Here is a 12,634-nt window from a genome sequence, read left to right as displayed (position 1 = left end):
CTCAGTAACTACACACTTCTGCTACCCTGTAATCTTCACCAGCCCAAAATATACCAATCACGCCTCACCAGTGCAGCTGGACTTTTTATTAAAGGTTTTTTTTGTGAATTTTCTATTCAACTCGGTGGAAGTAGAAATGATGGGAATGGAACATTATTCATTTCCCAGGGCAGGTACAGCACGGGTTAGATACAGAGTAAAGCTCCATCTACACTGTCCCATCAAACGCTCCCAGGGCAGGTACAGCACGGGTTAGATACAGAGTAAAGCTCCCTCTACACTGTCCCATCAAACACTCCCAGGGTGGGTACAGCATGGGTTAGATACAGAGTAAAGCTCCCTCTACACTGTCCCATCAAACACTCCCAGGGCAGGTACAGCACGGGTTAGATACAGAGTAAAGCTCCCTCTACACTGTCCCATCAAACACCCCCAGGGCAGGTACAGCACGGGTTAGATACAGAGTAAAGCTCCCTCTACACTGTCCCATCAAACACTCCCAGGGCAGGTACAGCACGGGTTAAATACAGAGTAAAGCTCCCTCTACACTGTCCCATCAAACACTCCCAGGGCAGGTACAGCGTGGGTTAAATACAGAGTAAAGCTCCCTCTACACTGTCCCATCAAACACCCCCAGGGCAGGTACAGCACGGGTTAGATACAGAGTAAAGCTCCCTCTACACTGTCCCATCAAACACTCCCAGGGCAGGTACAGCACGGGTTAAATACAGAGTAAAGCTCCCTCGACACTGTCCCATCAAACACTCCCAGGGCAGGTACAGCACGGGTTAGATACAGAGTAAAGCTCCCTCCACACTGTCCCATCAAACACTCCCGGGGAAAGTACAGCACGGGTTAGATACAGAGTAAAGCTCCCTCTACACTGTCCCATCAAACACTCCCAGGGCAGGTACACCACGGGTTAGATACAGAGTAAAGCTCCCTCTACACTGTCCCATCAAACACTCCCAGGGCAGGTACACCACGGGTTAGATACAGAGTAAAGCTCCCTCGACACTGTCCCATCAAACACTCCCAGGGCAGGTACAGCGTGGGTTAGATACAGAGTAAAGCTCCCTCTACACTGTCCCATCAAACACTCCCAGGGCAGGTACAGCACGGGTTAAATACAGAGTAAAGCTCCCTCGACACTGTCCCATCAAACACTCCCAGGGCAGGTACAGCACGGGTCAGATACAGAGTAAAGCTCCCTCTACTCTCTCCCATCAAACACTCCCAGGGCAGGTACAGCATGGGTTAAATGCAGAGTTGAATCCAGGTTGCGGAGGTGTCTAACCCGCAGCATAATCCGTTCCTCATCGGGTGGATATTTTCAGGAGAGCTGTGGGTTAGGCTGAGCATTCCCAGTTGGTGGTTCTCTCTCTCTGACCTCCAGCGACCCACAGGGAGCGGAGTTGCAGGAGGCTCTCCATCATGTTTGTCACACGAGGTGGTGTGGAAGACAGACCCACTGGGTCGGTTAATGGACCGTTAAAGCGAGATTTATTTTCTTTCTGCTCGTCCCCCGAAGACGCCAATAGGGTATGGAATTGAGGGCACCGGCTCGCGTTGAGGGACGGCGCCCCGGGCACCGGCTCGCGTTGAGGGACGGCGCCCCGGGCACCGGCTCGCGTTGAGGGACGGCGCCCCGGGCACCGGCTCGCGTTGAGGGACGCCGCCGCGGGCACTGGCTCGTGTTTCCAGAGGCTGCTGTCCGCTATCCGGCCCAAGTTGGCATTCTTCCATTGTGGCAGGTTGTCGAGCAACATGGCAACCTGTGGGACACACGGGCTCTGCCCAGCAGGGGCGGGGGGGTAACGGACTATGATCAGGACCAGCAGACCTGGCTCAGGATCATCCCTCACGACGCATCAACCACTGAGCCACTCATTCAAAAAAAACACTAACACTCTCCGCACCTGACCTATGACCTCAATTAGGAGAGCAAAGCAAAGTACTGACTGTCCAAAATCACGGTCACTGCCGTGACTGGGATAGCCTCATCGCTCCCATCTCAACCTCGGACGTTACAAGTTCATCACTGTGTTTATAAATCACCCAACATTTTGTCAACTCATTGACTACCCACAGCCATTGAGAAGCATTTGAACGCCCAGTGGGCAGCAAATCACAGTGCAGCATGTTTCACTGGCCACCCCCTGCCCTGTAGCCCTGGGTAATGAAGCCCTGATATTAATAACATTAATCCGCTGCACTGCATCATAGCCATCACAAAATTTGCAGATGACACAAAACTTCGAAGTGTGGTAAACAGTGAGGAGGATAGTGATAGACTTCAGGAGGATATAGACAGGCTGGTGGCATGGGCGGACACAAGGCAGATAAAATTTAACGCAGATGTGCGAAGCAATACACTTTGACAGGAAGGATGAAGAGAGGCAAGTCAAGGATAAAACTCTAAAAGGGGTACAGGAACAGAGAGATCTGGGGGTATATCTACACAAATCGTTGAAGGTGGCAGGGCAGGTTGAGAAAGCGGTTAAAAAAGCAAAAGGGATCCTGGGCTTTATAAATAGAGGCATAGAGTACAAAAGTATGGAAGTCATGATGAACCTTTATAAAACACTGGTTTGGCCAAACTGGAGTATTGTGTCCAGTTCTGGGCACCGCATTTTAGGAAAGATGTGAAGGCCTTAGAGAGGGTGCAGAAAAGATTTACTAGAATGGCTCTAGGGATGAGGGACTTTAGTTATGTGGATAGACTGGAGAAGCTGGGGTTGTTCTCTTTAGAGCAGAGAAGTTTGAGAGGAGATTTGATAGAGGTGTTCAAAATCATGAAGGGTTTAGATAAAGTAAATAAAGAGAAACTGTTCCCATTGATGGAAGAGTCGAGAACCAGAGGACACAGATTAAAGGTGATTGGCAAAAGATCCAAAGGCGACATGAGGAAAAACTTGTTTACACAGCGAGTGGTTATGATCGGGAATACACTGCCCGAGGGGGTGGTGGAGGCAGATTCAATCATGGCCTTCAAAAGGGAACTGGATAAATAATTGAAGGGAAAGAATTTGAAGGGCTACTGGGAAAAAGCGGGGGAATGGGACTAACTGGATTGCTCTTACAAAGAGCCCATACGGGCTCAATGAGACGAATGGCCTCCTTCCGTGCTGTAACCATTCTATGATTCTATGATCATTTTCCCTTAAAATTGTTGCCCGTCTCCTCCAGACTCAACTATTCCAATGCTCTCCTGGCTGGCCTCCCACCTTCCACTCAACCAAAACTCTGCTGCCCGTATCCTAACTCGCACCAAGCCCCGTTCTCCCATCACCCCTGTGCTCACTGACCGACATTGGCTCCCGGTCCAGGAACACCGATTTTAAAATTCTCATTCTTGTTTTCAAATTCCTCCATGTCCTCGCCGCTCCCTATCTCTGTAACCTCCTCCAGCCCTACAACCCTCCGAGATCTCTGCGCTCCTCCAATTCTGGCCTCTTGCGGGACCCCCCCCCCCAACTTCCTTCACCCCACCATTGGCGGCCGTGCCTTCAGCTGCCTCGGCCCTAAGCTCTGGAATTCCCTCCCTAAACCTCTCCAACTCTCTCTCCTCCTTTAAGACGCTCCTTAAAATCTACCTCTTTGACCAAGCTTTTAGTCAGCTGTCCTAATGTGCCTTCTGTGAAACGCCTGGGGATATTTTCCTACGCTGAAGGCGCTATATAAATGCAAATTGTTACAGTATTCGGTAATGTTTTCTCCTGGTGCTTTCGAGGTGCTAACGGGCCGATGTCGGGGAGTTTTGTTGGGTTATCAGTGAAGTAACAGTGAGCGGTATTTCTCAGTGTGGGTGAACGCGACTGGATTTCGCAGCCACAGGAAAGGATAGCATAGCGGAGAACGCGATCGGCAAGAGAGGAGCGTGCGCGTGGGCAGGGCTCATGCACGTGTGTGTGCAAGCTTGGCTCACGGCTGTGCCCCCTTGGCACTTGTTCAGGGTGTGGCACTTACAGTGTACGGCTGGGCCATTGTACCGACTGCCGGTGTACTATAGAGACCACCTGGGTAGCACAGTTGACTCTACATTAGGAGAGGAGAAAGACATCAGTCATTCCTGGTCTGGCAGAAGTCGTAATAATAATTACTTTTTAAAAAATTACTCACCTCTCCTCCAATCGAGGGTCATTTAGAAGCAGAAATCTTGTGTTCTGCTATCTGTAGCCCGGTAGAGTGAAACTAGGATAGCACCTGCTTAATGTAAGGTCATCCCCTGTAACACGTACACACACTGGGACTGGGTGGTGCAGATTCAAATCGAGATCAGGTAAGGGAAGTCTCCTGTGTCTGCCTTATGTACAATTTGTCGCAATCCATTTCACTGTGGGGCTCAGGCCTCTGGTAAAAGCTGACTTCAGGCATCCAAACTCTGACAGACAGATAGAGAGAGAGAGATAGGGACAGTCAGATAGAGATACAGCGTGAGATAGAGAGGGATGGAGAGAGAGGGATGGAGAGAGACAGACAGAGAGAGATAGGGATAGTCAGATAGACAGAAATAGCGTGAGGTAGAGGGAGAGAGTGAGATAGAAAGGGATAGAGTGAGAGGGATAGAGAGAGACAGACAGAGAGAGATCGGGATAGTCAGATAGAGAGAAATAGCGTGAGGTAGAGGGAGAGAGTGAGATAGAGGGATAGAGTGAGACAGGGACAGATAGACAGAGAGAGAGATAGGGATAGTCAGATAGAGAGATATGGTGTGACACAGAGGGAGATAGAGAGATATGGTGTGACACAGAGGGAGATAGAGAGGGATGGAGAGAGAGAGAGAGATAGATGGAGAGAGCGAGAGAGAGAGAGAGAGACAGAGAAAGAGAGAGAGACAGAGAAAGAGAAAGAGTCAGATGGAGAGAAATAATAACTTGCATTTATATAGCGCTTTTAACTTAGTAAAATGTCCCAAGGCTCTTCACAGGAGCGTTTCCAGACCAAAATTGACACCGAGCCACATAAGGAGATATTAGGACAGGTGACCAAAAGCTTGGTCAAAGAGGTAAGTTTTAAGGAGTGTCTTAAAGGAGAGAGAGGTAGAGAGGCGGAGAGGTTTAGAGAGGGAATTCCAGAGCTGATGGGACAGCCGTCAATGGTGGGGCAAAGGAAATCGGGGATGCGCAAGAGGCCAGAATTGGAGGAGGGCAGAGATCTCAGAGGGTTGTAGGGCTGGAGGAGGTTACAGAGATAGGGAGGAGCGAGACCATGGAGGGATTTGAAAACAAGGATGAGAATTTTAAAATCGGGACATTCCCAGACCGGGAGACAATGTAGGTCAGCGAGCACAGGGGTGATGGGAGAACGGGACTTGGTGCGAGTTAGGGTACCGGCAGCAGAGTTTTGGATGGGCTCAAGTTTACAGAGGGTGGAAGATGGGAGGCCGGGCAAAGATCAGAGATCGGCCTGGGAACTCCCAGGATGGAATGGTTCAGAACCACAGCGGGCAGCATATTCACCCACTGAGACATCAGGTCCCCCAACTGTTCAGATGCTGACAGACTCCTACTGGGTATTTTCAGAGTTTTTTTTAAAAAAAAAGAGTGAGGTAGAGAAAGATAGTGAGGATTGAGATAGAGAAAGATACAGGAAGAAGTGAGATGGTGAGATAGAATGAAATAGTGAGATAATGAGATACAGTGAGAAGAAACAAATCCAGAAAGATAATAATCCAAGGTATTTGTACAGAGTTGGACGTCAGCCCTCAGGTTGCAATGACCCTACCACAGGTACCTAATTATGTGCCCACCTCCGCTGTTGAACCTGGCAGGGAAGCAGGGACCTCCAGAATAAAGCTCCAGGCCACAGGCCCAACACAATGGGTAACGTAGTGTAGGAGGTTCAGAGGTTGGATATCGGACCAATGTGAAGCCTCAGGTTTCTCTTTTTACAATACTCAGCACACTCATCATCGACAACATTCGGCTCGCGGTAACTGATGGAGTGAGTGCCGTAACTTTATCCCCAGAAAACAAGCAGGCTCTCGGTCTGGTGGTGGCAGTGACATTTCCTTATGGTCCACCAGGTTAACCTCTCAGATACGCAGCATCTCCTCACATTAACTCATGCCTGTTTCAAACCAACAGTGGGCTTCTTCCAACTCGTTATTTGGAGGCTGCTGATTCCTCGACCCAGGCCCCTTGTATTTTTGCAGTGGGGTGGGAACGATGGGGACATTAAGTTGCGCCCTCCAATAGATAAATCCAACAGCAGAAGACGCGTGGATCTACCACTTACAGGAGGTATGGTTCCTGCTATCTTCCTCCAGAACCATCCAATAATCAGGATGCAAGAAGTCCCCTTTCTACGCCAATATCCCCCTGCATCTCCCAAACCAGTTATCTGGGGATCGGTTGACCTCTGAACTTCAGTTTATGAATGAATCTCAGTGTCGCAATGCATGCTGGCTCCAAGATCCAGTATGGACACTCACCCCCGTTACTAACTCACTAAACCTGTAAAGCTAGAGGTGACCGTCGATGGATGTTTAACCTGTAAACCGAGAGGTGACCATCGATGGATGTTTAACCTGTAAACCGAGAGGTGACCATCGATGGATGTTTAACCTGTAAACCGAGAGGTGACCATCGATGGATGTTTAACCTGTAAACCGAGAGGTGACCATCGATGGATGTTTAACCTGTAAACCGAGAGGTGACCATCGATGGATGTTTAACCTGTAAACCGAGAGGTGACCATCGATGAATGTTTAACCTGTAAACCGAGAGGTGACCATCGATGAATGTTTAACCTGTAAACCGAGAGGTGACCATCGATGAATGTTTAACCTGTAAACCGAGAGGTGACCATCGATGGATGTTTAACCTGTAAACCGAGGGGTGACCATCGATGAATGTTTAACCTGTAAACCGAGGGGTGACCATCGATGGATGTTTAACCTGTAAACCGAGGGGTGACCATCGATGAATGTTTAACCTGTAAACCGAGGGGTGACCATCGATGGATGTTTAACCTGCAAACCTAGAGGTGGCCATCGGTAATACCAGGAGATGGATGTTTAACCTGTAAACCGAGGGGTGACCATCGATGGATGTTTAACCTGTAAACCGAGGGGTGACCATCGATGAATGTTTAACCTGTAAACCGAGGGGTGACCATCGATGAATGTTTAACCTGTAAACCGAGGGGTGACCATCGATGAATGTTTAACCTGTAAACCGAGGGGTGACCATCGGTAATACCAGGAGATGGATGTTTAACCCGTTTGAAGGTCATTCCTCTGTCTGACATTTCACCACAGTTTGCCTTGTTTAAACGAGCAGACGGGAACATTGCTGGGATAAGTTATGTTCTCTTGCTACGATTGGCAACAGTCACTCCTGGCCTTTGTGTTTATTTGTTGGCTATTCCCTAAGTGACTCTCGAAACAGACTCTGAGAAAAAATGCGATTGATTCAGATCCATTCCCACACTCCTTCCTGCTCACACCATGCGAAGGAATGGTGACGTCCAATATGGCTTGGGAGCCCCGGGGGGACGAAATGGAGCCGGGGGGTGGGACACAGAGCGCTGGGGGGAGGGGGGGGGGGGGGGGGACATGATTCATGTCAAAAGGGGAGGGGGGAGAGAGGAGGAGAACATGGCCCAGATGGATCACATTCTCCTCCCGTTAGACCTGGATCACATTCTCCCCCCGTTAGACCTGGATCACATTCTCCCCCCGTTAGACCTGGATCACATTCTCCCCCCGTTAGACCTGGATCACATTCTCCCCCCGTTAGACCTGGATCACATTCTCCTCCCGTTAGACCTGGATCACATTCTCCCCCCGTTAGACCTGGATCACATTCTCCCCCCGTTAGACCTGGATCACATTCTCTCCCCGTTAGACCTGGATCACATTCTCTCCCCGTTAGTCCTGGATCACATTCTCTCCCCGTTAGACCTGGATCACATTCTCTCCCCGTTAGACCTGGATCACATTCTCTCCCCGTTAGACCTGGATCACATTCTCTCCCCGTTAGACCTGGATCACATTCTCTCCCCGTTAGTCCTGGATCACATTCTCTCCCCGTTAGACCTGGATCACATTCTCTCCCCGTTAGACCTGGATCACATTCTCCTCCCGTTAGACCTGGATCACATTCTCCCCCCGTTAGACCTGGATCACATTCTCCCCCCGTTAGACCTGGATCACATTCTCCCTCCCCCCGTTAGTCCTGGATCTCGTTCCCCTCCCCCCGTTAGTCCTGGATCTCGTTCCCCTCCCCCCGTTAGTCCTGGATCTCGTTCCCCTCCCCCCGTTAATCCTGGATCTCGTTCCCCTCCCCCCGTTAATCCTGGATCACTTTCTCCCTCCCCCCGTTAGTCCTGGATCTCGTTCCCCTCCCCCCGTTAATCCTGGATCACTTTCTCCCTCCCCCCGTTAGTCCTGGATCTCGTTCCCCTCCCCCCGTTAGTCCTGGATCTCGTTCCCCTCCCCCCGTTAGTCCTGGATCTCGTTCCCCTCCCCCCGTTAGTCCTGGATCTCGTTCCCCTCCCCCCGTTAGTCCTGGATCTCGTTCCCCTCCCCCCGTTAGTCCTGGATCTCGTTCCCCTCCCCCCGTTAGTCCTGGATCTCGTTCCCCTCCCCCCGTTAGTCCTGGATCTCGTTCCCCTCCCCCCGTTAGTCCTGGATCTCGTTCCCCTCCCCCCGTTAGTCCTGGATCTCGTTCCCCTCCCCCCGTTAGTCCTGGATCTCGTTCCCCTCCCCCCGTTAGTCCTGGATCTCGTTCCCCTCCCCCCGTTAGTCCTGGATCTCGTTCCCCTCCCCCCGTTAGACCTGGATCTCGTTCCCCTCCCCCCGTTAGTCCTGGATCTCGTTCCCCTCCCCCCGTTAGTCCTGGATCTCGTTCCCCTCCCCCCGTTAGTCCTGGATCTCGTTCCCCTCCCCCCGTTAGTCCTGGATCTCGTTCCCCTCCCCCCGTTAGTCCTGGATCTCGTTCCCCTCCCCCCGTTAGACCTGGATCTCGTTCCCCTCCCCCCGTTAGTCCTGGATCTCGTTCCCCTCCCCCCGTTAGACCTGGATCTCGTTCCCCTCCCCTGTTAGTCCTGGATCTCGTTCCCCTCCCCTGTTAGTCCTGGATCTCGTTCCCCTCCCCTGTTAGACCCGTGTCTCGGTGTTGACCATGAACGGCAGCGAGTTGATTTCACGGAAAGCCCGGATCATGCGCGGCGAGTGAGGTCACTGTTTACTTTGTAATGTAGGTGACCCCCACACCCCCCCCAACCTTCTACCCAATAAACCTGAAAACAATCCATGACCCACACACAATCCCCCATCAGTCACCGCAGCTCTCCCCCCCCCACAGTGTTTAGTTTGACGGAGTGATTAGTGACAGTGTGCGTATTTCCGGTTTACGATCCCATGATGTCCTCCCTGGATGATAAAAGAGATAGTGAGTAAGATGCAGCAGAGAAAAGGGGCGTATGACAGGTGTCCGGCTGATAACACAAGTGAGAACGAGGCAGAATATAGAAAGTTCAGAGGGAAAGTGAAAAAGGAAATAAGAGGGGCAAAGAGAGAGGATGAGAATAGACTGGCGGCCAACATAAAAGGGAATCCAAAAGTCTTCAACAGGCAGGTAAACAGTAAACGGGTAGTAAGAGGAGGGGTGGGGCCAATTAGGGACCATAAAGGAGATCTGTTCATGGAGGCAGAGGGGATGGCCGAGGTACTAAATGAGTACTTTGCATCTGTCTTTAGCAAGGAAGATGATGCTGCCAGAGTCTCAATAAAAGAGGAGGGAGTTGAGATACTGGATAGGCTAAAAATTGATAAAGAGGTACTTGAAAGGCTAGCTTAAAGACTTAAAGTAGATAAGTCATCTGGTCCGGATGGGATGCATCCTAGGTTGCTGAGGGAAGTAAGGGGGGAAATTGCGGAGGTACTGGCCATAATCTTCCAAACATCCGTAGATACGAGGGTGGTGACAGAGGACTGGAGAATTACAAATGGTACACCCTTGCTCAAAAAAGGGTGTAAAGATAAACCCAGCAACTACAGGCCAGTCAGTTTAACCTCGGTGGTGGGGAAACTTTTAGAAACAATAATCCAGGACAGAATTAACAGTCACTTGGATGAGTGTGGATTGATTAGGGAAAGGCAGCACGGATTTGTAAAAGGCAAATTGTGTTTAACTAACCTGAGAGAGTTTTTTGATGAGGTAACAGAGAGGGTTGATGAGGGCAATGTGGTTGATGTTGTGTTTGTGGACTTTCAAAAGCCGTTTGATAAAGTGCCACATAATAGGCTTGTGATCAGAATTGCAGCCCATGGAATAAAGGGGGCAGTGACAGCATGGATACGAAATTGGCTAAGTGACAGGAAACAGAGAGTAGTGGTGAACGGTTGTTTTTCGGACTGGAGGGAGGTGTACAGTGGTGTTCCCCAGGGGTCAGTACTAGGACCACTGCTTTTCTTGATATATATTAATGACTTGGACTTGGGTGTACAAGGCAAAATTTCAAAATTTGCAGATGACACAAAACTTGGAAGGGTAGTGAACAGTGAGGAGGATAGTGATAGACTTCAAGAGGGCATAGACAGACTGGTGGAATGGGCGGACACGTGGCAAATGAAATTTAACGCAGAAAAGTGTGAAGTGATACATTTCGGTAGGAAGAACGAGGAGAGGCAATATAAACTAGAGGGCACAACTCTAAAAGGGGTACAGGAACAGAGAGATCTGGGGGTATATGTGCACAAATCGCTGAAGGTGGCAGGGCAGGTTGAGAAAGCGGTTAAAAAAGCATACGGGATCCTGAGCTTTATAAATAGAGGCATAGAGTACAAAAGCAAGGAAGCAGAAAAGATTTACTAGGATGCTACCGGGACTTGATGGTTTGACTTATAGGGAGAGGTTGGATAGACTGAGACATTTTTCCCTGGAGAGTTGGAGGTTTAGGGGTGATCTTATAGAAGTCTATAAAATAATGAGGGGCACAGATAAGGTAGAGAGTCAAAATCTTTTCCCAAAGGTAGGGGAGTCTATAACGAGGGGGCATAGATTTAAGGTGAGAGGGGAGAGATACAAAAGGGTCCAGAGGGGCAATTTTTTCACTCAAAGGGTGGTGAGTGTCTGGAACGAGCTGCCAGAGGCAGTAGTAGAGGCGGGTACAATTTTGTCTTTTAAAAAGCATTTGGACAGTTACATGGGTAAGATGGATATAGAGGGATATGGGCCAAGTGCAGGCAATTGGGACTAGCTTAGTGTTATAAACTGGGCGACATGGACATGTTGGGCCGAAGGGCCTGTTTCCATGTCTTGTGTTCAGTTCTGGGCACCGCACTTTAGGAAAGATGTGAAGGCCTTAGAGAGGGTGCAGAAGAGATTTACTAGAATGATTCCAGGGATGAGGGACTTTAGTTACTTGGATAGACTGGAGTAGCTGGGGTTGTTCTCCTTGGAACAGAGACTGTTGAGAGGAGATTTGATAGAGGTATTCAAAATCATGAAGGCTCTGGACAGAGTGGATAGAGAGAAACTGTTCCCATTGGCGGAAGGGTCAAGAACCAGAGGACATAGATTTAAGGTGATTGGCAAAAGAACCAAAGGTGACATGAGGAAAAACTTTTTTACACAGCGAGTGGTTAGGATCGGGAACGCACTGCCTGATGGGATGGTGGAGGCAGATTCAATCATGGCCTTCAAAAGGGAACTGGATAAGTACTTCAAGGGAAAAAAATTGCAGGGCTACGGGGATAGGGCGGGGGAGTGGGACGAGCTGGATTGCTCTTGCAGAGAGCCGCATGGACTCAACGGGCCGAATGGCCTCTTTCCGTGCTATAACCCATGATTCTTTGATTCCTGTGCCTGCGGCGGGGCCTCCCGATGACGTCACTCTCAGCACATGCTAAAAAGCTCCGGCTCCGCTCGTGACCTCGTTTCCAGGGACGTCACCCCACCCGTTCTCGGTGAATGAAATGCGCCCTCACTAAACTAACCTTGCAGCTCATACTATGTAAAATAGTCAATGCTGTAGATTTGTCAAATTCAGCCTCGCAGAGAAACGGCTACAGTCCCCCGCATGATCTTGCAGTGCCCGTTCATGGGGCCACATGTTCGAAGGGGCCCACAAGTCAATTGCTGGGTTGGCCTGGGGTGGAGTGTTTTCAGGGTCAAAGCGAGGTGGGAGGCTGCTCAATGTGGAGGTCTCACTCCTCCAGAGGACGGGAGTTGGCGGGGGGGGGAGTTTTTATTGATCATGATGATAGTGTGCCATGCGTGACTCCAGGTTCAGAAAACTGCCAAAAATTGGTGCCATGCAGCCCCTCTGTGGAGTGGGGCCTGGCTTGCCAGACTGGTCAGATACTTCATCCACCTGCTTGTCAGTTTGGTCAGCCCTAAACCAGGGAAGTTGCTGCCGTGCTGCTCCTCTGCCTGGACACGGAGCTAGTTTAGTGCCTCCTCACAGAGTTCTCTTGGTATCTGGGTGCCTAACACTTCAATGATTACCACCCACCTCCGGGTGGGCAAGGAACAAAATTCTGTGAGAATCACATTGCAGCCTTTAGAATGGCAGCAGTCAGCTCTGGGCAAGGTGCAGGGAAACACTGGAGAGCGGCACAGCCTTACGATGCACAAGTCAGTTGCTTGTCCTTTGCATCTCTCAAAGTTGCTGACTGCTT

General features: G+C 50.2%; 1 protein-coding gene across 1 annotated transcript in view; it reads right to left on the bottom strand.

Moving 5' to 3' along the window:
• Nucleotides 1–12,634, bottom strand: part of LOC137318228 (insulin-like growth factor 2 mRNA-binding protein 2) — a gene marked incomplete at both ends in the record, with an annotated part of 83,728 nt that overhangs the window by 18,986 nt on the left and 52,108 nt on the right. Inside the window, one exon of the mRNA XM_067981159.1 lies at nt 3,970–4,038. Coding sequence (XP_067837260.1) covers nt 3,970–4,038 — 69 coding nt within the window. The remainder of the gene's footprint in view (nt 1–3,969; nt 4,039–12,634) is intronic.

Source organism: Heptranchias perlo, unplaced genomic scaffold, assembly GCF_035084215.1.
Source record: "Heptranchias perlo isolate sHepPer1 unplaced genomic scaffold, sHepPer1.hap1 HAP1_SCAFFOLD_664, whole genome shotgun sequence".
Lineage (NCBI taxonomy): Eukaryota > Metazoa > Chordata > Chondrichthyes > Hexanchiformes > Hexanchidae > Heptranchias > Heptranchias perlo.
The sequence above is the reverse complement of the archived record's forward strand: the minus strand, read 5'-3'. Positions and strand labels throughout refer to the sequence as shown.